The 24,910-nt window shown below is 42.3% G+C and overlaps 1 protein-coding gene across 16 annotated transcripts in view; it reads right to left on the bottom strand.

The window, feature by feature from the left end:
- pard3ab (par-3 family cell polarity regulator alpha, b) overlaps positions 1–24,910 on the bottom strand; it is a 206,147-nt gene that overhangs the window by 39,390 nt on the left and 141,847 nt on the right. For 14 of the 16 annotated variants that reach the window (XR_010916451.1, XM_067528707.1, XM_067528697.1 and 11 more), the window contains 2 exons: positions 18,089–18,217; positions 9,268–9,564 (listed from right to left, as the gene is read on the bottom strand). Coding sequence is in view for 14 of the 16 variants with exons in the window: in XM_067528707.1 (XP_067384808.1) it covers positions 9,268–9,564; positions 18,089–18,217 (426 nt within the window). In the remaining 2 variants the exon portion in view is untranslated. The remainder of the gene's footprint in view (positions 1–9,267; positions 9,565–18,088; positions 18,218–24,910) is intronic. The other 2 variants (XR_010916452.1, XM_067528708.1) reach the window with 1 other exon arrangement.

Below are 24,910 nucleotides of genomic sequence, written 5' to 3'. Positions count from 1 at the left end.
GTGAAGACACCAATACCATGCTTCACAGAGTCCCGGCCTTAGAAAAACATGCAAGTGAATGAACATATTTACAGGCTGTGAAAGTGTTTGTTCGACTACGTTTGTCTTGACTTTGTTGACTGACCGACTGATTACAAGGACAAGACCCAATCACACAGCCCCAGCCTACCACCTATCCGTGATCCTTCTTTTCCACCGTTGTGCGGGGCAGGTGGCAGTAGTGGTTTCCTATTTCACTCCAAAGGGTTCTCAGAGTCCGACTCAAACTGAAGGAAATTAATAAATACATATTTTCTGTTAATTGGCCAAAAAAAGTGTCACACACGTCACTTCTCTAAACGGAGTGAAGGTGGCCATCTGTTAGCGCTGGTGTAATGTGATCGCAGGCATTAACACAAATATGTGTAATAATTGCACCAAAAAAAAAAGAGAGACGCACCAATACATATGATCACACTCGCCTCCTCAGGGGCTTGGCACACATTGCTGGCTGTACCTGGTACAGGTAAAGACCTCTCATCCCACTAGCGATAGTTGAAAACCATCACATACCATTATATTTTTTTTCCTACATAAAAAACACTGAAATACATAAAAGAAAGAATAACGAGAACATAGTGTGAAAGTCTTTGCAAACTAATTCACTCTAGTACAGGAAGGGGAAAGGTCAGCATCTTCATTTAGGCCTTGGCAGGTTCCAGATTCAATTTGCCTCACGCTCTTCTGACATCTAAACCTACGGCCTGTGATGAGACAGCGAACGTACAGACGTGTCCCTGTGTCCCCCCGGTCATTCCCCGGGGAATCCTGGAAAAGCAGGACTGATGACACACAGGGGTCTTGAAGGGCGGACAGTTTAACCACTGCACCTTAACATACGATCAGGCTTTGTGGAGGACGACTGGCATCCTGGAAATGGTTACATCAACAATTTAGGCCTCTAATCAGCAGGAAATGATCAAAACAATATTTCCCACCACCTACACGTGCACAATGCTGAATACTGCAACTAAGAGGCAACTTTATATAATAAGTTTGATTTATTGGGCCTCAGTGGGATTCTAACAGGGCTTAGCCCACCTTGTTTTCAGAGCTATTTAAAACAGCTCTCACTTTACGATCTAAATTAACAGGACCCCAGACATGTGGGAAACAGACCTAACAGTCGAAATGGAGAGTTTAGTTGCGAGCCCCTGCTTTCTCTATTTAAAACCCACTTGCAGAAAGTAGGGCTGAGCGTTCACTGCTGGAGCTGTTAAATCATGGCCGAGCGATGATTCTGGTTTTTCAAAAACAAACGTGGAGCTCTGCGAAAATAAAGTCTTCACACTAGCTTTCGTTCCAACAGGAGAACCAACATATGACCCCTAAAAAAGCCTCACCAAGCTGTCATCTCCCACATCCATAAAGGATTCCCCGGGGCAGAACACATCTCTCCTCTGTAGCTCTTGGCCTGGATCCAGGGATTACGAGTGGAAGAAGACCCGCCCGTCTCCCCTCATATACAACATGATATATACGACCGGTTCCACCAAATGGGAGCAGATGGAGGCTGACGGAGCCCAACTTTACTATAACCTATCTCATGCTCTGCAATCATACATAATCATTTGTATGTGACATGTTGACTAAAAGAGTATGTCGGCCATTTTAAATTATTTGAAATGGATCGCTGGCTGGATAATTTCAAAGACTATGATCCCGCAGCCAATTGCAACTTGGAAAGGCTGATACAGGAAAAGGGAGATTAGAATTCAAAGATGAAAATGTTGCTGAAATAAATGTAACAGCTTTATAATGATGCAGGAGAACAGCTGAATGCATCCTTTTAGGTGCTGGGTGATCATCTGCACGGCAACATACAACCCGATATTAACCAAATTCAAACGTGGACGTTGCATTTTATAACTTGCTCTCAGCAGGATTCAATCCCGAAGGCAGATTAAAACGTGGATGTAGACTTAAATTCAAGCCAGTTACTTTTCGTTTCTGTGAGGAGCTTGCATGTTGCCTGGGATTTGCTCCGGTTTCCTCCCAAAGTCCAAAGACATGCATGTTAATTTCATAGGTGTGAATTGTTGTGTGTATGTGTTTGTCTCCTTCGTCTCATGTGATCTCATGTGAGTTTTCTCAGGTGTTGAAACTTCATTCGTTGTTAACGGTTAAATATGGCGGCAGCTGATCCCAATTCTGCATTGGATCTTCCTCATTCGGAGGGTCGTGGTGACCCTGAAGCAGAGATGTTCCCCAAGCTGCACCGAGACATCCTGTTCTGCTCAGTGAGTGGTGAGAACACATAGCAGCGAAAGCCAACATCTTGTCTGTGGATCTATTCACACATTACGAGCCAGATAGCACAGCAGCTGAGGCGCAGAAAGATGTGACAGAGCTCGATTTTTTTCTCAGGTCTTTAATGGTTCGGAAGAGGGGAAAAGTCACAGCTGCAAGTTCCCCCAACTTCAGGTTAGTCTGGCAGAGAAAAAAGCCAGAGCAGAGAACAAGCAAACCTTTTTTTTTTCCCTCCACCCGAATAGTTCACATCGTGTACTGGGCTTAAAACTCAATCTGTCAGATTTGTCTGTGTCACCCCGAATTTAAATAAAAGTCCACGTTTAAGCACAGCAAAGCATTTAAATAAATAAGGATTTTAAAGCCGATTCTGTGGATTTAACAACATATTGTGCAGCCCCATCTGAATCATGGCTGCTCATGGTCTAATTCTACTAGAAATTAACAGAGAAACAAACAAGATGTGATAAGGTGTTAAATCATCAAACAGGGCAGATGCATGTTAATGTGAAAACAGAGGAGATAAACAGATTGAGCACTGCTTTAAGGTCAGATGTGTGGGATTACAGTAGCATGGGAATGAGAGTGTAATAAACAACACTGATGATGTCTGTTGGCAAGTGGATTATGGGGGATAATGAGCGAGAAAGGCTCCCATCTAACACTATGAAATAGCAGCATCTACAGTTTTGCCATCAGGCTGGAAAACAAAAGAAATGTGTTTGTTTTTGTGCAGTTTGTGCTTCTACTTTGGTCTTAGTATTTTACTTCTCCAGCGGAAGATCCTCTCAGGAATGTTGGACTTGCTGTGCTCAAAGTGTTAAATAGGAGCAATGCAGCTATTCCAAGCGTTTAACCCTACGTGACCGACGTTTGCGACTCTCCATTTAATCCTAACCAAATGATGTAGGACGCATTTTTGCGTCCAGAATTAGAGACGTCACGCTCAAATCAAGCCTCCAAGATGCTCCTGTGGTGTCGTTATCCCACCGTGATTCATCAGCACACACTGCGTAAACACGCGTTAACAAAAAGCCCCTAAAAGCCATTGTAGGTCTTCGCGATCCGAAGTTGTTCATTTTCGCTCCTTCTATTAAAATGCTTACATGTCATCATATTATGTCGTGGCATATGGTGATGTCATCAAACTGCAACATTTCACTTGTCTGTTTATCGCTACGACAATATTTGGATTTTAAATTCTCCGATTTGGTTTTTTTCCTCCCATCATTTCTTTCTCCGTCACACACAGCCAGGGCTGAGTTTGTTACGTTCCATGTAACGTGTGCTTTCCTGTATGTTCAGCTTCATAATGTACAGTGTATATTTATTGTTTGTTATCATTTTTGTTCCATCAAATTACTCTCACATGGAAAACGTGGATGTATGACATGTGAACATGCATTGTGGTGGAATCCTTCTATGGTTGGCTTTGAAGGGTAAAGCATAACCGCGGCCATTTTCTAAATGAAACATGTTTTCAACCTTCACCTCGCAGACGTTAAAGCTTTTGGCCATCTGAATCCCGGGTTAGGCTTATTAATCTTTGGCTCTGGTGCACCGCTCCACTGGGTGACGTCTTTCTCCATTTTTAAAATTAGTGAAGAAATTATTAACATAAGTTGCCCCAAAATGCTGTGATTGATCACAGTTTTAGCAGGAGATCTTGTCCGTGGACAATTTCAGTGAAGTGAAAGTCTGAAAAATGAAAAACACTTGAGGTAAAGAGGCTAAGTCGCTGCACACAACTGTGATACGCCCCAATCTTGACTTAAATAGTAGTAATTTAGTTAGTGCTGCTTTAAGAAGCAGATGTTTAGCTGCTTTGCAGCAAAGATTTGCATCAATGTTTAGCATCTTTTTAATTAATTACTGCAGGAAATGATTTTAAGATGGAAAAGATGAAATGTATATTTAATGGTATAACTATAAACTAGGGCACAGCTCATTTTAATGAGCAGCCAGTGTTTGTCAGTCTGAAGGGCTGCAGACAAATTATAATGAGCCTGCAATGTGGGCAATTCATACCAAGGTGGGAACATGGGGTCAACAGGAAGCCACGGCTCACATTTGCCCCCAGATCTCCTCACCGGTTAATCCCAAAACTGTGGTTTCAACCTCTATCAACACAAACACTGGCAGAATCTTTGTATTCAGTGTGTGTAGCTGCATACCTGCCCTCCCTCTCTGGATGTGTGTGTCTTTGTGTCTCTCTCACACACACACACACACACACACACCTCTGCCTTGTCACTCTCACTTTGGTAAATTTCCAGCAAACACACATACGTGCACAAAACCAACAAACACGGTGAATTGCTGCATGTAAACAAAGTGAGCAACGACACCAACCCCAGTGCAGATCCATACTATTCGAGCAAGCGAGGCCGCAGCATACGTGACGTCGGGTGTAAATGCATGCACACACCATCTTATCAGCCTGTGAAAAGCTGCGAGGCCACTGCTGTCTGTTTGTTTGTCTGCGTGGCTGTTGCTGCTGTGTTTATGACACAACACGGCTGCGTTCGCTCCCTCCGAGGCCTCTTATTCCCCCGGTGGAGATGAAATGTAATGGAGCCGATTCAATAAGAGTGCTGCCTCCTCGGGAAACGCTGAGAATCAAATCACAGCAAATCCCTGTGAGCCTTCCCAGCATTCACTGCTGCCTTGTAGCTGGGAAAGGAATAAAACAATGGTGGCTAATTCACTTGGCTCTCTGGGAACTTACAGGGATGGAGTGTGATGCATAGTGACTAATTCCACAGTTTGCTTTTGGTGCAGTCAGCTTATTAATTGGCACCAAAGACACAGGATCTGGCACCGGATTTACTACAAATTGTATAATTTACTTTAAATAAACTCTATGATTTACAGTTCTTAGGATATGAATGAAAAATACCATGGTGAAAAATGTTTCCAGATGCCAAACAGAGTGAAGAATTTTTTTTTTTAGTTTGGAGATTAAAAAAAAAAAAAAAAAAAAAAAAATGTAATAGAGCTTTGAGAAGTAAGAAAAAAAAGAAAAACCAGCAGTGTCCCAGCAGCAAGGTTACACAATTTGGGTGGGAGCCAAAAGGAAAACACAAAAACAAATGTTCCCAACCAGATATCACACCGTAACACCTACGCGAGAGTAACACAACGAAAACATCTTGTTCCTCTGTTTAAAAAAAAAAAAAGGGAAAGAAATTTAAAAAAAAAACAACAACAACAACAACACAACAGCTAACTCATCTAAACGTAAACCTACAGAGCAGACGTCAGGAGACCAAAAAGCTAAATGTGGTTTCAGGCTTGCATTAGGAGACTGGTTGAGCCTCTGGTCGTCTCGGTCAATAAGAAGAGCAGACCGCTCCCCACAGGCCTCTGAAGCTCCTTCCAGCCTCGTCAGTTGTTTTGCAGTAACATTGACATTTCTGACAGCGCTATATGTTTTGAAAGGACGGCGACTGAACATGCTATTAGAGCAGAGACTCCAGGGACAGTGGGATTCTGCCATTCACTCTGATTTGATCCTTTGACAAGCACAATGATACAAATATATAATTTATAGTGCATAAGGTTAAAGCCATGTAGGCACTTACACCGTGAACTGCACCAGATGTAATGGAGTTTAAACCAAGCTGCATCAGCGGTTGGTGCTGGGGGAGGATTTGCAGATGTGTGAGTGGCAGCTGTGCTAAAACAAATTCACTTGTAATTCATTTTAGCAATGTGTGCAATGCAAAGGTGAGAAGGTTTTTATATGTTCAAATTAGTTTGCATTTTGGATTCAATCTTAATGTCCCTTAAGTTTCACTCAGATTCCCCAGTGGTTTCAGTTTAGGTTTTATCTCATGGACTCATTTGCATTTCAGTTAAGTAACTTTGGTTGAGGGGAAGGACAGTGTGGCATGAAAAAGAATTCAAGATTATAACTATAACACAATGGTTTCAGACTGGCTAATTCTATTAAAATGCAAGATCGGGACTGAATTCTTGAACCAGGTATCAACAACAAAACATTGATAACAAACTGACACTAGTTTAAGAAAGATACATTTCAGATGAAGACTGTGTGTCACATAACCTGGTTGACATATTCCACCATCTCAAACAGCAGATTGTGTGTTTTGTCTGTAGTGATTGGAATCTGACATCGCTGATCTTTTCCGCTGCCGCGGACTATGTGTTCTATCTATCTATTTTCTTGTGATTTCTATTTTATTTTTATTGTATTAATCGTTTGTTGTTTAGCTGCCATTCATAGTTTTGTTTTGGTTTAAGTTTATAATTTTCTGTGGTGAAATCATTTTATTCCAGTATATGAAAATATTTAAAGTTTTCGTGTTATTTTTCATTTTAGATTAGGATAATTACCCTTATAGGTAAATAGAATCATGGCAAAATGTGAGCATGAATAGTCTGTGTGCCCAGATCCCTTAACAGGATGATTTTGATGATTGAAGGTGTCGACTATTTTATTTCTATTTACAAAATTATCGGATTTTATTCTTTTATCTGACTGAATATTCACCAATATTCAAACTTCAATGTCAGGATACTTTGACTGAAATCTCAGCAGATTAAGATTCTCCTGTAGATCAGTTGTGATACTGACTAGCATAGTTAGTCAAGCTATAAAACCGTAACACGTGATATTTCTGTCTCAGACGCCTTTTACAAAATGCTGCAACATTAGGAAAAACAATTAAGAAGTAGATCCAGTAATCTCAACCTCAACCTGCTGATGAAGACTCACTTCAGAATAGAGTATTTACTAAAGAATAGATTATTTATAGCTAATGTTTGTCTGAAGATGTTATATTTTAAATGTGTGCTTTCGCAGCCTGAATCACTAACGCAAGTTTAAAATAAGATGCACACGTAGCAAATATCCCCGTGTAATATTCTGCGACGCCCGTTTGCTCCACTTTTAGCACGCTCCCTTTCACTCTGACTCATATGCCAATCTGTTGTGATGATGTGCCAATCACAACATGACAAAAACACCACACAAACACAGACATACAACTGTCAATATTGTGCTTTTTGGTGCAAAAAAAAAAAAAAAAAAATGGATGTTTCCAGAAATCAATGCACTTCCCCTCTTTATCAAGCTAAAACAATAACAGACACAGCCGGTTAAACGACCCCTGACCTAAGCAGTGAAGAAAGCAAATCCATAATACAGCAACAGTTTAATTATGGAGCTGACTCGCAGCAAACCTTAAACTGAGTGCGGCCATTTCAAAAGGCTTCTCTTCACTCTTCACATGCTGCCATTTATTTCCCATCATAAGCAGCGCTCCTGCACTCGGCCGACTTCCGCCCACCACCTCCTGCGCTTGGCATGACGGGGTCTACTTCACTTCCTGTTCAGCAGGGGGCCGACAGGAAACAGGAAAACAAGCTTCCTGGTTCTTAGTGGAGGTGTATTTTTCTTTTGATTGGGTATCAGGGAACGGAGACCGAGTCCCTCAGAGCCTCTAGAAAAAAACAGCCAGACTTTCACATCTGGCTCAGCATGTTTAGCCAAGAGGAACGTTTAAGACGTCCGTCCATAATCACAAGTGCTCAGTGAGGCCAAAGGGCCACCAAAATCAGACTCAAGTGAGGTGATCAATATTCAGCTCAATCGCTTCTGAAAAGCAATTAAAAGTTATGTGTCGTGCACCCGGTGGAACAGTTAGAAGTGAACTGTTGACTGATGTAGCCATTATTTCTCCGACTGACAGATTAATCATTTCAGCAATAAATGTAAACAGATAGTCAGGAGACCAATCACAGCCTCCCACTGCCAAAGATGATGAAAGATGAAGTTGCTTTAGTCTGAATTTCAGTCTGAAACTTCCAGAAAATACAATCAGCAAATTCTCAGAGCGACAAACGAATACAAAGAAAAACTGCTAAATGTTTCACGGTGAAACTGTGAAAAAGCCGCACTTTTTTCACAGGCTGTAAATTATGAGTATTATGAATAAGACTCCTTATATGAAATCTGCATACTTCAACACAGCGGCACATTGGGGATTTAAAAAATAAAAATCACAACAGCAACAACAGCAGCGCGATGAATTATGAATCAATACGAGCAACAGCACTCTTGAAGGACTCACAGGCTGCTGGGGCCATCTGGGGATGTGCGAAAACCACGACTAAGACAAACCAGTTCATTCAGCTTGTCCTTCTACTACACTGCAGGCTTTTCTCCACTGGTTCAAGACTCCTAAATCCATCTTAGGGCTACGAATCTCTCCATTTATTGATTGGAGGAGGATCGGGGGAGCAGCTCAGCACGGATCTGCACTGCAGAGAAGATGCATGCTTCCAGAACACGCCGGTTTACTAGGCTTCCTGTCACTGCAGTGGTCTATCTTGCACACAGCTGCGTGGCCGCTGTATACGAACACAAAGCAGATGCATCTCTGCACCTCGGGCAAAATAGGAAAATGCAGCAAAATGAAAAGGTGGCAACGAGGTAAAATCAACAATAGACGAAAGACAGAAAGCAAGAGACGTAGAAAGGTCAAGGGAGACACAAAGAGAGATGGTTATTCAAAGGTTTCCATTCACTCTCTGCCTCCCCTCGAGTAATCCCACCCCCCCCCCTCCCCACCCCCACCCGAGAACAACGCATTGTGTCTAGCAGTCGGCGAGCTGACATTTACTGCCTGCTTTCTGTTGCTGTGATTATTTTCTCCTCCAGGTGTGATAGCCTGTGCAGTTATGCTGCCTCAGAGTCATGAGAGCTGGAAATGTGAGGCAGAGTCAGGTCTGGACAGACCTTCACTGAAGCACCATAATTGGCTGCCTCGTGCTTTTGAATTAGAGGTAAAAAGGTTGCTGAACCATGAATGACAGGCTCTCGTCACGTGGTCCGAATGGAAATGGTTCGTGACCACAGTGGGATTCATTAGTGTCACAAAACAATTTTCTTTCAAGTGAAAAGCGAAAATGAAATAGTAAACAGCTCCGCATGCACACATCCACCCCTACCTGTCTGCAGAGGGAGGCCGGTCGGCGCGCGCCTTGCTGACTTGTGTGTAGAGGGAATCCGAGTGCTGCTGCTGCTGGTGCTGGTGCTGGTGGTGTGGGTGGATGTAGGGGTAGTCTTCTCGCGGGCTGTGGGGTCGGCTCTCAGCGCTGTCCACAAAGCTGTTCACGGGGTTGATCCCAGCGTACGGATGCTCCTCCTCAGAGGATCTCTCCGGCGTGCGACTTATGTCCAGAATCTCAGCGTAGTCCCGTTCCCTAGCCTGGCGCTCCCGCAGCTCCCTGGTCTTTGCCTGGATCCTGGTGGTGATGAGGATTAAGTTCATACTGAAAGGGCCTAGCATGATTTTTCGCAGCAAGTCACAACAAAAAACTGGGGCTGTGTGCAAACTTTTATGTTCTTTATGTTGCTTTCAAGACACGTTACCCAATTCATCCGTTGCTGTGCTTAAATATCAACAGCCCAAAAAATTAAACATAAATAAATCACCGGCTTTAGTTTTTGTAAAGCTTAGTAAGTTAAATTGACCAGACAAAGGACAAAGGGCAACAGGGCTGATGTCTCAGTTAAAACAAATATTTCAAGGTCTAGAACTGTCTCAGTTATTAAAATAATGCTTTGATTATGGCAGCAAAGAACCAAAAACATATTAAACTGTAGCTTGATAAAAAAATTAAAAATCAAAAATTAAATAAAAGACTCTGCGACATCTAGCAGCTTTGACACAGTCCTTGTTGGGAGAAAGTCAGAGTGGATGGGCGGCAAAAGCAGAGACAAGAGCAGATTGGGCCCCATTTGATACCGTGAGTGTTGTCTCCATAGTTTAAAACACCTCACAATGTTTCTCCATCCCTGTCTTCTGATTTCTGTGTCTAAACCGGTCTTTAAGTCTATTTCTTGGGCCAAAACCAAAAAACTTCCAGCACACAAAGCAGATACCTACTGGCCCATAGCTATGATGCTTATAACAGATAACAGCCATTTAAAGGCATGATGACATCCACAACTGGTTATGAGGAATCATTTTGCATCGAAAGCCTCTTTCACATATGAACTCCAGAGAATATCTGGAGAATCAGATCTAGACATACTCTAGAGTTTCCTTTCCACGCCTGTACCCCACATCAGGCCACAGTCCATGTGAGTCCATGTTTCTACTTATGAGGTACTACTCTGTTTAATCTGAGCGAAGGGTGGTGCCTGCCTCGAACCAACAACTCCGGGATTTGTGGACGACCGCTCTACCTGCCTGCGCCACAGTTGCATACATGTAATCAACACGCTTTGTACTGGGGAGCTGCCTGGGTAAGATCCAATTCTCAAATACTGCCCCTCTGGATAATATCTGGAAAAACTCAGGATTCCATTTGGGATAAGTGACCAGTTATTTTATTGACAACTCACAGCACCACTGTGCAGCAAACAGTGACACAAACCTCTCGTCGTTACACATTTCAGTCAGAATCCTAACTACACGTTAGTGCTTTAGAAGAAACATGGCATATCGCACTGTACCGATCTCAGTTTGCCAGGTAAAGCCTTTCTGTTGCATTCTATACACCGGAGAGCCGAGACACAGAGTAAATCTCAGCTGTCACATTAACAAAACGCCGTATCGTTGCAACATCTGCAAGTGGTTGTTTATTGTCTTTTTAACTTTGCGTTACAGAAGAGGCGAAATACGTGGAGTCTATTATTTATGTTTTTCCCCACTGAGTAATACCATAAACAATGCTTAATAGTCTCTAACCCCCGCAGCAGCTCATAGAAGAAAAGCAGAGTGCTGCTAATGTATGGCTACCATCATTTTCACTTCTTCACACACACACACACACACACACACCCCTGACACCTCTCAGTCTCCCACACAGACTCAAACACACAACAGCAATCACACATACTCTCTCTCTCTTTAGGCCATTATCTTGTGAAAAACTGGCAACACTATTTTCTACAGCGGTGGGGGTAGGGAGGGGGGGAGCGGGGGGGGGCTGATAGGGGAGGGACTACCTATTGCGGAGCCCCATAATTACAGACTTGCCAATTATCAGAGCTTTACAACTACCAATTATCATACTGCTGTCTTTTCTCCAGGCCCCTTTTTAATGGCAGTGGGAAAGTGAATGGGACAGACTCGGTGGTGACGAGGCAGGGGGTGAAACTCCAGCAAGAGCTCAGCGGGCTCAAATGTGAAATGCTTCCTCCAGAAAATCTGCATGCTGTGCATAGCGAAACAATGCTGGATGTCTAATAATGAGGGCACCCCATTGAAGGGTACAAAATGCAGATCTACAAAAAAATAAAAGAAGAAGAAAAACTGAAAAATACCCTCTGGTACGTCTGTACAGCAAAATGCAGACTTAGTCCAAAAGCTCGACCCACGTCAGAGAACGTGAATTTGCACAATGTGTCTGTGTTTGTGGACTCAGCAATTATCTAATAGTGCAGAAGGAAGCAGGCCCCGTGAAGGATCTATCTTTAAACGCAGAGGAAGCTGTGTTTTCCATCACAGAAAGCAGCAGCAGCACAAGTGGGAGCAGCTACTCATTGTAAACACAAGCACAGTCGCTGATAAGATAAGGCCAGACATACCAATCCAGCGCCTGGCCTTCTCCAGTGCAGCTCCTTTCCATAACAAGGCCCTGAACGGGTCAGTGGGGTCGTTGTCTGAGTGAGAAATGAGCAGCCATCTACATCTGTACTTTTAAAACCGCTCTGAAACACACAGTGGCTGCACTGTAGGTTTTTAGTTTCTATTAATCTGTGAATTTTATTGGTTCATTGTATTTTTAGGTTACAGAAAACAACAGGAACAACTGGTCATACGAAGGATCGCATTCGGTTTAGCACCAATTTGTGCTGACGTGCACGACCAGCGCTCCAAATCAATGTGGGCTACATGAAAGTACCACGTTGCATAAAAGGATTGTGTGGTTAGAAGCTCAGTTTAGGATCATTTACAGCCATTCCTCACATTTAAAACGCTCTATTTGATTAACGACAATTGTTTATCCCATTTGTTGTGCTCTGCAGTGGTCTATCTTGCACACAGCTGCGTGGCCGCTGTATACGAACACAAAGCAGATGCATCTCTGCACCTCGGGCAAAATAGGAAAATGCAGCAAAATGAAAAGGTGGCAACGAGGTAAAATCAACAATAGACGAAAGACAGAAAGCAAGAGACGTAGAAAGGTCAAGGGAGACACAAAGAGAGATGGTTATTCAAAGGTTTCCATTCACTCTCTGCCTCCCCTCGAGTAATAGCTGGTTATGAGGAATCATTTTGCATCGAAAGCCTCTTTCACATATGAACTCCAGAGAATATCTGGAGAATCAGATCTAGACATACTCTAGAGTTTCCTTTCCACGCCTGTACCCCACATCAGGCCACAGTCCATGTGAGTCCATGTTTCTACTTATGAGGTACTACTCTGTTTAATCTGAGCGAAGGGTGGTGCCTGCCTCGAACCAACAACTCCGGGATTTGTGGACGACCGCTCTACCTGCCTGCGCCACAGTTGCATACATGTAATCAACACGCTTTGTACTGGGGAGCTGCCTGGGTAAGATCCAATTCTCAAATACTGCCCCTCTGGATAATATCTGGAAAAACTCAGGATTCCATTTGGGATAAGTGACCAGTTATTTTATTGACAACTCACAGCACCACTGTGCAGCAAACAGTGACACAAACCTCTCGTCGTTACACATTTCAGTCAGAATCCTAACTACACGTTAGTGCTTTAGAAGAAACATGGCATATCGCACTGTACCGATCTCAGTTTGCCAGGTAAAGCCTTTCTGTTGCATTCTATACACCGGAGAGCCGAGACACAGAGTAAATCTCAGCTGTCACATTAACAAAACGCCGTATCGTTGCAACATCTGCAAGTGGTTGTTTATTGTCTTTTTAACTTTGCGTTACAGAAGAGGCGAAATACGTGGAGTCTATTATTTATGTTTTTCCCCACTGAGTAATACCATAAACAATGCTTAATAGTCTCTAACCCCCGCAGCAGCTCATAGAAGAAAAGCAGAGTGCTGCTAATGTATGGCTACCATCATTTTCACTTCTTCACACACACACACACACACACACACCCCTGACACCTCTCAGTCTCCCACACAGACTCAAACACACAACAGCAATCACACATACTCTCTCTCTCTTTAGGCCATTATCTTGTGAAAAACTGGCAACACTATTTTCTACAGCGGTGGGGGTAGGGAGGGGGGGAGCGGGGGGGGGCTGATAGGGGAGGGACTACCTATTGCGGAGCCCCATAATTACAGACTTGCCAATTATCAGAGCTTTACAACTACCAATTATCATACTGCTGTCTTTTCTCCAGGCCCCTTTTTAATGGCAGTGGGAAAGTGAATGGGACAGACTCGGTGGTGACGAGGCAGGGGGTGAAACTCCAGCAAGAGCTCAGCGGGCTCAAATGTGAAATGCTTCCTCCAGAAAATCTGCATGCTGTGCATAGCGAAACAATGCTGGATGTCTAATAATGAGGGCACCCCATTGAAGGGTACAAAATGCATATCTACAAAAAAATAAAAGAAGAAGAAAAACTGAAAAATACCCTCTGGTACGTCTGTACAGCAAAATGCAGACTTAGTCCAAAAGCTCGACCCACGTCAGAGAACGTGAATTTGCACAATGTGTCTGTGTTTGTGGACTCAGCAATTATCTAATAGTGCAGAAGGAAGCAGGCCCCGTGAAGGATCTATCTTTAAACGCAGAGGAAGCTGTGTTTTCCATCACAGAAAGCAGCAGCAGCACAAGTGGGAGCAGCTACTCATTGTAAACACAAGCACAGTCGCTGATAAGATAAGGCCAGACATACCAATCCAGCGCCTGGCCTTCTCCAGTGCAGCTCCTTTCCATAACAAGGCCCTGAACGGGTCAGTGGGGTCGTTGTCTGAGTGAGAAATGAGCAGCCATCTACATCTGTACTTTTAAAACCGCTCTGAAACACACAGTGGCTGCACTGTAGGTTTTTAGTTTCTATTAATCTGTGAATTTTATTGGTTCATTGTATTTTTAGGTTACAGAAAACAACAGGAACAACTGGTCATTCGAAGGATCGCATTCGGTTTAGCACCAATTTGTGCTGACGTGCACGACCAGCGCTCCAAATCAATGTGGGCTACATGAAAGTACCACGTTGCATAAAAGGATTGTGTGGTTAGAAGCTCAGTTTAGGATCATTTACAGCCATTCCTCACATTTAAAACGCTCTATTTGATTAACGACAATTGTTTATCCCATTTGTTGTGCTCTCCGAGCATTCGTACCTTAACTAACCATAAATGATGATGCTGCTGAAAGGGTTTCTATGCATATTATTGCTAGTGTTTGTTCATCTAGGAATTGGGTTGCTATGAGACTCCACTGTATCTTGTGTGCATCCCGATCTTTGTGGTATTTTCAGCCACATCGTCTGAGCCCCCACTTTTAAGGCGGCAATGTGAATGTGATTTCAGTGAAGTGCTCCTTTAAAAGTAGTCTTTACGTATGTCAACGTGACAAGCACTTAGAGAGAAATGTGGCTAAAAATGTTTCACAAGTACAATTACGTTGATTGAAATGGGACAGGAAGGAAAACCACACTTAGACTAATCTTTACCCTCTCGGGCCCAAAATATTTGCGTAAGGAAAAGCCTGTTTTCTTTCCAGTGACTAAGTGTAACGAGAGATGAAAATACTTTGAGTAAGATGGGCAAATGATAAAAAAAGAGAGAGAGGGGGTTGAGACAGAGCCATAGGTTGAATAAATGAGTGAAGAGTAAAAAAAAACGAAATAAATAAGAGGGAGAGACAGGAGATAAAGGGGCATAGAAATGGCAGGATGGGACATTACGGTGGAAGAAATGTGTTTGACGAGTGACCTTTCTACCACACTGGGCCAGAACAATGCTCCATTATGTGCTATTGTACCCACTGGGTAATAAACCTTCCTTTTAGCGCTAATGCTGACACAACTGATAGACCACTATGAAAGGCAGGAAGTACCTAAAGGGAGAAGGGCCAGCAGGATAGGGCGGCTGCTGATAGCACGGATATGTAGATATGATGTGGAGACATGCAGCCGTAGCCTGTTTTGAAGCACTTGCTATGTATTAACATGGCCGTGCTGGTGCAGGAATTTCAATTGTTCAAGGATTGTTTAACAATGTGAACTTTATGAAAAACATTTTACAGTAAGTGACCGGGCTTGAGTCGATGGTGTGAAGGAGTAGCAGGGGTCCAAGTCCTGGGAACCTTTATGACGGCCTCTCAAAACAGATCAGATTCACAGACTGGCAAAATGAGAAAATGGTTGATACTACATTCATGAGGAAATGGGCACAAATGGGTAAATGAGACCTGAACCCTCACACTAAAAAACAGCTATAATGAGGCTGTCGTGTTGTTTTCCGTTATTTTCCGTCTCTGTAGGATGATTTCGGGTCTAGTTTTGGTTCTCGTTAATACTCGTTTTTGGTGGTTTTGTCTCTCTATTTTTTTTTTTTGGTAATTTAATGTGTATTTTTGGTCATTTTTCCCTGTTTTAAGTAATTTGTTTGTTTCTTTTTATTTGTTTGGTTCAGCATCTGCATTTTAGTACAGAAAATATAAAGATGAATCTGATTCAGCCAAAATACATTACAATATCCGTTCATTTCTAATGTAGTTCTCATGCTTTAACATTAATTAGGGATCCAAAACATTAGAACCACCTCTCAATATAATTCATCACCCACTGTGACGTCAATAATAAACACATAGTACAGTTTTAACTTTAATTATAACCTTGTAAAAGTACAATTCCTAGCAGAGCCCAGCTCCACCACAGAGAGCACACACACTTATGTATTATTCCCTGGACACATCAGTACACTGTTTGTCTGCCTTGATTTATTTTCCTGCCTTGGGACTGGTGTGCACTAGGGTCTGAGAGCTAACCCTATGAGGGAATCCATTCATCTAGTCAATCACAGCTGGATTAATCAGAGCCTCTGGCAGCAGTCAATCAATAGAGGCTCTGCAGCGAGATGCCAAAGCTCCCAGCTGAACCTTGGGAGGGCAGCTGGCCGAAAGGCAGCTAACTGGATTGTTATTTAACACACACGCAGCCGCAGACTTCCACCTCCTCAGGAGATCTTCCGGTCAATGTCTATGTATCTCAGCTAGTGGTTAAATACAAGCCAGAAGGGGGCTTGGGCTTTTCAGATGCTTGGTTTGAGTGAATCAAGCACCTAAAGCCTAACAAACAAAAAATAAATTAATGCAGCTCTTTTCTGCTCTTGGAGAGAATCTCATCAACAACAAATCTTGGAGTAAGAGAAAGAAATATGTGAAATGACTTAGTGTCTACTACAACTGATCAACAACTGTTTGTTTAAATTAGATTTCAATCTCATACCGAGTGTTTAGTGCTTTCTGGCTTGAATGAATTAGGAATAACACCATTTTTAAATTACATTAGGAATGAAAACCACTTTTTTAAAAGTATAAACTAAACAATAAAAAGCTGTGTTTAATCTACTTTGGAATCAGGATACAAGCCCAACAAGTCCTGATGATGCTGTAAATCTGCAGAACGAGTTGGATGAGTGCAGAAAAAGGTGCATGTTTGAATACCGTCACAGCCGTCCTGCACACTTTTAAAACGGTTGCAATCCATCATGTTAATAAATGCATGTGACTTTGACATTTGAGGGTGAGACATAACAGAGAAGCTATGTGCTGCATTAATGTACAAAGACACCGTTGTGAACTTTTAACAATATTCAGCCTAACAACCAAATCAACGGACGTGGCATTTGCATTAACCTTGTGCCAATTAAAAATAAAGACTTAGCTATTATCATATTATTGGACTATCTGCTCTGCAGGCATAAAGAAAGAATTACAAACTAAATTTTCATAACGAGCAACAGCGTGGAGTAATGACTCCTGCCCCTACACCAAGAGCATGGAAATTAATTAGCTGGCAGGGCTGTAATGGCCTTGGCATTTATAAAGCGCCACCCCCAAAAAGCTGGCACGGTGCCGGCCTGACATTTAGTGCGGTGAAAAGACAGAGAGACACTTGCGTAGTGAGAAAGAGACTTGTTGGTTTTGGGCGCCCACTGGATAACAGTAAAAGACTCATTATTTTAATGATTTAATCACCATCTACTCATTTGCTATACAGTTTTTTTTTATCCTGCAAACACAAAACCTTTATGAGGCAGAACGGAAAGGAGCGGTTTGCTAGGTTGCTTTGCTAGATTCACCAACTCTGGTTCCACAGCCACTAATTTCCGCGTTGCTGCACATATACTTTCTGTCTTTCTTTTGAGGAGATCTGAGTTCCTCGTTTCGTGGATGCCATCACGTTGCACCACCAGAAGGAACAAAGCAAACATTAGCTCAACACAAGGAATTTACATGCATTATATTTCACAATGGTTGATCATAACCTGCCAAACGCTTACAAAAGGAAAACAGTGATTAACAGGAACAGGCTGTCTTACCTTAAACTAGCCGATTTCTTTTACTCATCGTCCTCTTTGTTATTGAATCCAAGGCAGATCAACATCTACAGGACCTACCTGTGCTTTAAACTCAGTTCAACGTCCATTTGTCTGAACTTAAAGAGGATTGAAATCTGCAACTCAACTATGCTACAACATTCAATGATGTGTTTATTGTCCTCCAACACTGTAGCAGCATGTTGGATAAGGTCCTGTTTGGTTTTAAAACCAGGATGCTCCGGTACACTAACACTAACAGAACCCTGACTTCAGCCCCATCCAACACCTTTAGGATGAACATCATGGAGACCTTACCTCTCCTGCTCCATCCTCATCTTCATCGTCTCCTCCTCTGAAACCTGCGTCTCGTCAGGCCTCCACTTGCTGGAGCCTTTGCGATCCATCTTTTCCCCCGACCTCTCGTCCTTTCGGTACTTCCCAAACCTGGGACACAATAACACAGTCAATTAAACTCCAAAGAAGCCTTTTCGATAACCTAAAACTGAGACGACTACTTGACAATGAATGCAAAGCACTTCTCTTAAACCAAACTGCTGCCAGCCAGAAGTTTGACAGTTTGACCCGCTGTTCCCTTAATATGATTCAAAATGTTTGTGACCACAAAAAGAAAGCAGCCAACAAGTACTTCTGACTGCTTCAAAACCAAGTCAGTTAATTTAAAGCTGGGCAGCAGTAAATGAAGAAGGCGTAAATGTGACCCATCTATAGTAATTATATTCATAGGGAGGGAGTGACGCTGAACAAAATTGAAACCATTGCAGAGATATTTCGGCATGATTGACTCAGTATAAAGCTGAAGCCCGTTGAAGAAATGACTTTGGCACCACGCTCGCTTCCACAATGAAGCTCCGTGATTATTCACAGGGAAATTAGTCCACAGAGAATATCTACGACTTCGAAAGAAAGAAGCCAAAGAGGTGTGTGTGTGTGTGTGTGTGTGTGTTAATGAAAGACAGAAGATGATGAACAGGAAGGGAGAAAATGGACATGCTCAAGAGGAACTCAATGAATGAAACATTAAGAGTGAAAACTACGGTGATGAATACAAAGAAAACCTCAAGAGGTAGGTGTGTGTGTGTGTGTGTGTCTCAGGAATAAAAAGCCCTAGGTGAAAGAAAAAAAAAGTGATGCAAAGAGAAAGTCAGATGATCCACAAAAACAAGAAAAAAAGTAGTAAAATACTTAAATCTTAAACACCCTTCATATTAGTGTAAGAAAACTAAATGAATGAATGAATGAATGAATGAATGTGTGGGAAGGGGAAACAGGAGACATAATCTGTGTGTGAGTCTGAAATTACGCTGAAAAAAAGAAAATGCAACAAAGTTCCCACTATGGCCCTGATGCTCCACATCAGGCAGAAAGACGCTGATCCGGGCGCAGTTTGCACAGAACAGTTCACAACCTCCAGCTGGCTCATACATTAAATGAATGAGCAGCCAAATAAAGTGGTGCTCTCCTGTATAAATCCTACTCGGAAAGCTCGCACTGCAGCCAGAGAAAGAGGATAGAGTCAAATAAAGTAGCAAAAGTAGTTTCTGGGAGTGTGTAAGTGGCAGGATATTCAGGGATCAGTTTCTCGAACGCTGCAGACTCCAAGTGGCCTCGTGGACTAAAGCCCAAAACACAGCAGAATCTGAGCTTTAGCAGAACATCCTTCATCCTGCAACACTTTGGCATCACCCACACACAGTGCAGACATCACACAGATGCTGCCCAGAGTTTTAACATCTGGTGTTTTTGTAGAACGCCACGTCCGGATCTCACAAAAATATGAAAAGACAATGGTAAATGGCTACTGAAGAATCTGGTTTTCCATCATCACGCTGGGGATTTGTCAAACTCTGTGAGTGTGTGTGAAGTTTATTTATCATCTCGCCATATTTTCTAAATCCTCTTTACCGTGTGGTATAAAATAAAGGCACAATTGCACTAAAATGCATGAAAAAAAATATTTAGGCCGTAGATTCAAAATAAGGTTGCAGTTTTCTCTAATGGTGCAAACGTTATTGAGTTATAAAACTTTACTGCCAGAAAAGTTGGAATGTTGTGCAAAATGTAAATTAAAACCGGTTGCACTAATTCAGGAAAACATTGTCTGCAAACAGAAGTTACAACTCTACCATGCAGAGAAACAACCATACATAAACAAGATGCCTTCTCTGAGCTCAAAAGCTGGTGAGAAAGAAAACTGCCCTGTGGTCTGATGAGTGAAAACGTGAAAAGAATTTCGGGAAGAACATGGTGACTTCTTTGAAGCCAAGCAGCAGTGACAGTATGGGAGAGTATTAACACAGAGACACACACACAGCATGGGCAGCCTGCACTAATAATAATGAATGATATGTACAAGCTCTGCAGCAACATACAATGCCACCCTGAAGGGGTCTTGCTTTTTTGCAAAACCACATTCTGCACATGTATTACATCAAACGTGGCTCAGTAGTAAAAGAGTCATTGTGCCAAAATGACCTGTCTGCACAAAGCTGGCCCCCATCACATCGAGCGAAACCCCACAGATACTGACAACAGATACTGATGCTGCGGAGTGTAAACGACAAACTGAGGAAAACAGAGATTGAAAATATGAGTAGGTAAATGCACAGTAGGTGTGTGTGTGTGTGTGTGTGTGTGTGTGTGTGTGTGTGTGTGTGTGTGTGTGTGTGGGTTGGGGGGTGGAGCGGCTAAGGTCCATTACCTGATTAATTTAACTGCAGCTGTCTGAAAGAGTGACGGGTCGCCATTAATGCTAAGAGCAGGAACAATCTATCACAACAAGAGATGGTTGACAGTTTCTCTCTCCACACCACTAACTTTCATTAACAGCCCCTTAAAAAACAGCCTCACTCTCCCCCCTCTCTTACACACACACACACCAAGATTTATGACTGAACGAGAAAACTTTGAGGAGAAGTCCCAGAATTAACCATGACACAGGGGCAATTATTAATCTTTTCTTCCAGGCACAGTTAGGCTCACGACGCCATTGAAGCTTCAACTGGTTTCTGTGGTTTGAAGACAGAAAGGGTTCAAGCTGTGTGTCGCTGCCAATCCTTTCAACGGGCACAACGTGACGACAAGTCTTCGCTGGTGTTGGGGGCAGTTTTTACTGAGGAGTCAGTGCACTACAAAGTGATGTTTTGAACATAAATCAAAGTGATATGCAAGAAACTGCGGAATGCCAGTGGTGAATGCATGGAACTAAGCAAATTTACTTAAAGATTGTACTCAAGAAGGTACTTTTGTTGCTTTTCCTTCAACACAATTCAGAGAGTAATACGTGTACTTTTACTAAACTGCAGTTAATTACAGTAGCATCTACAGATAGAGATTCTAAACACAGTAAAATCCACGAATGAATTACTGCAGATTAATCCCTCGGTATTGAGAGTCAGTTAGTGAATGGTGATGATTTGCCATGTGAATTGTCAGAAAGCAGGTTTTTGAATCTGTACGATTAAAAACCAACAATGTCATCAGCATTGTTTTAAAGAAAAATGTTTAATGCCTAAAGAAATCTCACTGCAATAAAAGCAATTTCAAGAAATTAAAAATGTGATTGTAGGAAATAATAATAATAATAATAATAATAATAATAATAATAATAATAGGTACTTACAACATAATCCAGCAACTATTGAGCCTGATTTAACCAGTAACGCTCAGTATCAAGTCCCAGCAAAGGAACCATAGTGTTTTCCTTATTCTGAAGATTAGAGCACTGACACAACATCTCAGTTTAAGACTCTTATACAAATGCAGTTTTCAGTCAAGGTGACTGTTAGTCTACAATCATTAGGCTGGAGCAAAGAAACCGCTGGAACCGGTCGACACCATACACGCACACATATACAGTGATGACCCAATGAAAAATATAATATTTTATGTAAACCTCAAGCTCGCTATAATGCACTTGGGCCAGTGTTGAGAGAGAGAGAGATGGCAGGAAGTAGTTTCCAAAACCAGTCGCTGCAGCAGCTGGAAGTTGTACCGGAGACAGACTAGCGTTATTGGAGTCTGCAGCTGCTGATCATCTTTGCAGCAGGAGCAGCTGTGTCCAAACTGCCATTCTCGTGTGGTCACAACTAACTCTCCTAACTCCATATTCAGTTTTTTTACATTTGATAATAATGTTTCATGTGAGTAATTAATCAGATCAGCTGTGCTAATACGCACTATGCATTTTGTGGGCGTGATCCAGCAAAACCATAAGTGAAAGAAGTAGTGGATTAATTTAGGTGCCATGTGTTATGTTTACATGTTTCATATTCATCTTAAAGCTTAGGAATTTTACATTAAGTTTTATTAAGTTAATTTATATCTTAATCAGAGAAGCAGAGACTTCTAGCTTAAATAAGAATAGTGTTGTGTAGGTTGTAATAAGCAGGAAGTGCTGAAACTTTGACCTTTTCCTCATCATAGTCTTTCAGTGGTTAGATTTTCTCACCTCAATGGCAAATTTGCCCAGTACAAGACATTTTGAATATATTTAAGTACTTTTTGTATCCGTTACCAGGGCTGCACAGTGCGGCACCTAAAGCTGGCTGTAGCTCAGTTAGTACGGCAGTTGCCACGAACCACACGGCTGATGGTTCGATTCCCAGTCCTCCTGACTACATCCTGAATTGTCCCTGGGCAAGATAAAAAAACAAAAGCTGTCTCTAGTCTCTGCCACTTACGTTTACGACACTTTGGATAAAAGCGTCTACTAAACCAATAACTGTAAAGCACAATTTCGAGCATGTACTCGAGCAAAGAATGTGAAGTATTTCGCCTGCACTTGTAGGAGAGTACTTTTATTAGGCAAATAGTGCAAAAAAAGGCTGGTTCAACCTCCAGGCGCCACTTTAAAAATATGACCCCTAGTATTACAAAATTGATGCTGGGAAGAATTTTATTTCAAGGGTTAGGTAATAAATAACTACGTAAAAATGTCCAATAAAAAGTAAAAAAAACAAAAAAACAGTACAACGTTCTTATAGACGGAAAGGAGATAGAATGTTTAAAAATTAGAGTCAATAACAGTTCTTCTGCAGCACATCATGAAGGGTGTGAACATGTGAGTCTTTTCTAAGTTCAGGCTTGTTCACTTCAGGCTTGTTCATCACACACACACACACACACACACTCTCCGTAAAACCACTGCAAAATTAGCACAGCTCTCAAATTTCTGGGCAGCGACCATCTTTGCAGATGCCAAGCTAACAGACTGGGTGTTGATTCAGAGTCCAAGTGATGATCAGAGAGAGAGACGGGGCGAGCGAGTGGAAGAGGGAGATGGCTGCAGAGTTGGCAGGCTGTTCTTTTGGCAGCGATTGATGGTAATGAGGCTTTGATTGGGACCGAGCGCGAGGCCTTCGAGACATGAGAGGGTCAGGCGGTGGCAGCTCTGTTGATCACACACGCACACGCTCGCTCCTCTGACTCCTCCAGGCCTCCCACTCCACATCCTCCTCCCTCCATTCGAACCCACATAAGAGAAGGAGCTTCCTGACACTCACTCGCTCAAACACGACTCTAATCGCGAGCTCTTGACTTGCTGCAGAGCCTCTCGGGGAAACTAACTCGCTCACATCACATTTTATACGCTTAAAAAAAAAAAAAAAAAAACCCTAAAAACTACACTCGGCATTGACACATCTGTGCTCGGTGGTTCGGGCCAACAAACACATTTACAAACTTTTTCATCTTGACATGTGACACATGCAAATTCTCAAAACTTCCTCTTTCAGTAACGTTTATTACAAAGAGCTGTGATGTTTGCCAAACTGTTGCTTACACCTATCACCTGCCCGTCAAACTCATCTCTTTGGAATTTCTGCTGCAGCTGCTTCTTTTCTTTCTTTTCTTTGTTCACATACTGTGATCCACATGGTTGTTATTTAGCGCAGCAGTGAACAGCAATGTACAGAGTTACACGGAAAACATGAACGGAACAATACTAAATACAGCACAGGTCAGTACTTCAGCCAAAATCCAACATTTCAATAACGGTATTAACATGCAAATCTTTTGTTACACACGAGCTCATCAATTAGAAACCTGGTTACACGTGTACATAGAAGAGAAATAAGCATTGTTCACCAGAAATCTACCTGTGGAAGCCAGGTTTCCCTAATCCCCCAACCCTAATTTCAGAAACCAGCTTCCTGTTTAGATGACAATTAAGAAATCAGCTTTCCTGAGAAAGCCACCTGGAACCAGGTTACTTAAAGGGCGACTTCACTCATTTTTAACTTGTGTAAATGTACATTAATGATGTTAAACGTCCCTCAGATTTCCCTATATTAGAATATTCCTGTGTCCAGCTGAAAAAAAACTTCTCCAGATGACATCATCTGGAGGAGCCCTGGAGAAGCAGGTTGACCATGGTTACAACCTCCATACTGTGAGTGTAATCTGAACTGAAGGTTCCTCCAAGTGATGTCATCTGGAGGCATTTTTCAGCTAGAAGAGGAGAAGTATTTGGAAGTCAAAGGGAAGTTTAATGGCATTTATGTACATGTACTATCCAAACTAGAACCATAAGGAGCAAGTTCATCATCAGTAAAGTGTCTTTTAAATCCACGTGAACACAATTGAATCTCTTGATTTGAAATGTTTGCACCTTATCTTAAATCCTCAGTCATACTTGGGCCGACTGTGGCACAGGAGGTAGAGCGGTTGTCCACCAACCTCACACTTACTTACAGGGTGAAAGTGCAATCACCCCCCTTAAAGCTGCATGTACTTGTACTTGTAATATGCAACTTAGATCATACTCGCACTACACCGGCCGTCTTGTATCGTGCCTGTGCATGTTTAATCCCATCAGAGGTAACGCACAGAGCTCCTCCTTAACTCCACCTAACAACAAACGTACTAACATACATCCCAAGGGTGTCAACACACGCAGAACATTTTGGTGCATTATTCCTTTTGAGTTGAGCATCGTGTGATCCAGAGTGGGCACACAGATGGGTTGAACACAGATCATAATTTTGGAGCACACAGCTCTGCCAGCAGACAAACAGGCAGTCAGTGTTTTAATGGAGCACAACTGATGTGGCCAATATTGAGCCAATCAGGACGCCATAACACGGAGGATATGACAACGCACACCAGTCGTTATCGCCT

The sequence above is a fragment of the Channa argus genome, chromosome 14, assembly GCF_033026475.1.
Source record: "Channa argus isolate prfri chromosome 14, Channa argus male v1.0, whole genome shotgun sequence".
Classification (NCBI taxonomy): Eukaryota; Metazoa; Chordata; class Actinopteri; order Anabantiformes; family Channidae; genus Channa; species Channa argus.
Note: the sequence above shows the minus strand (reverse complement) of the source record. Positions and strands in the feature narration are given on the sequence as shown.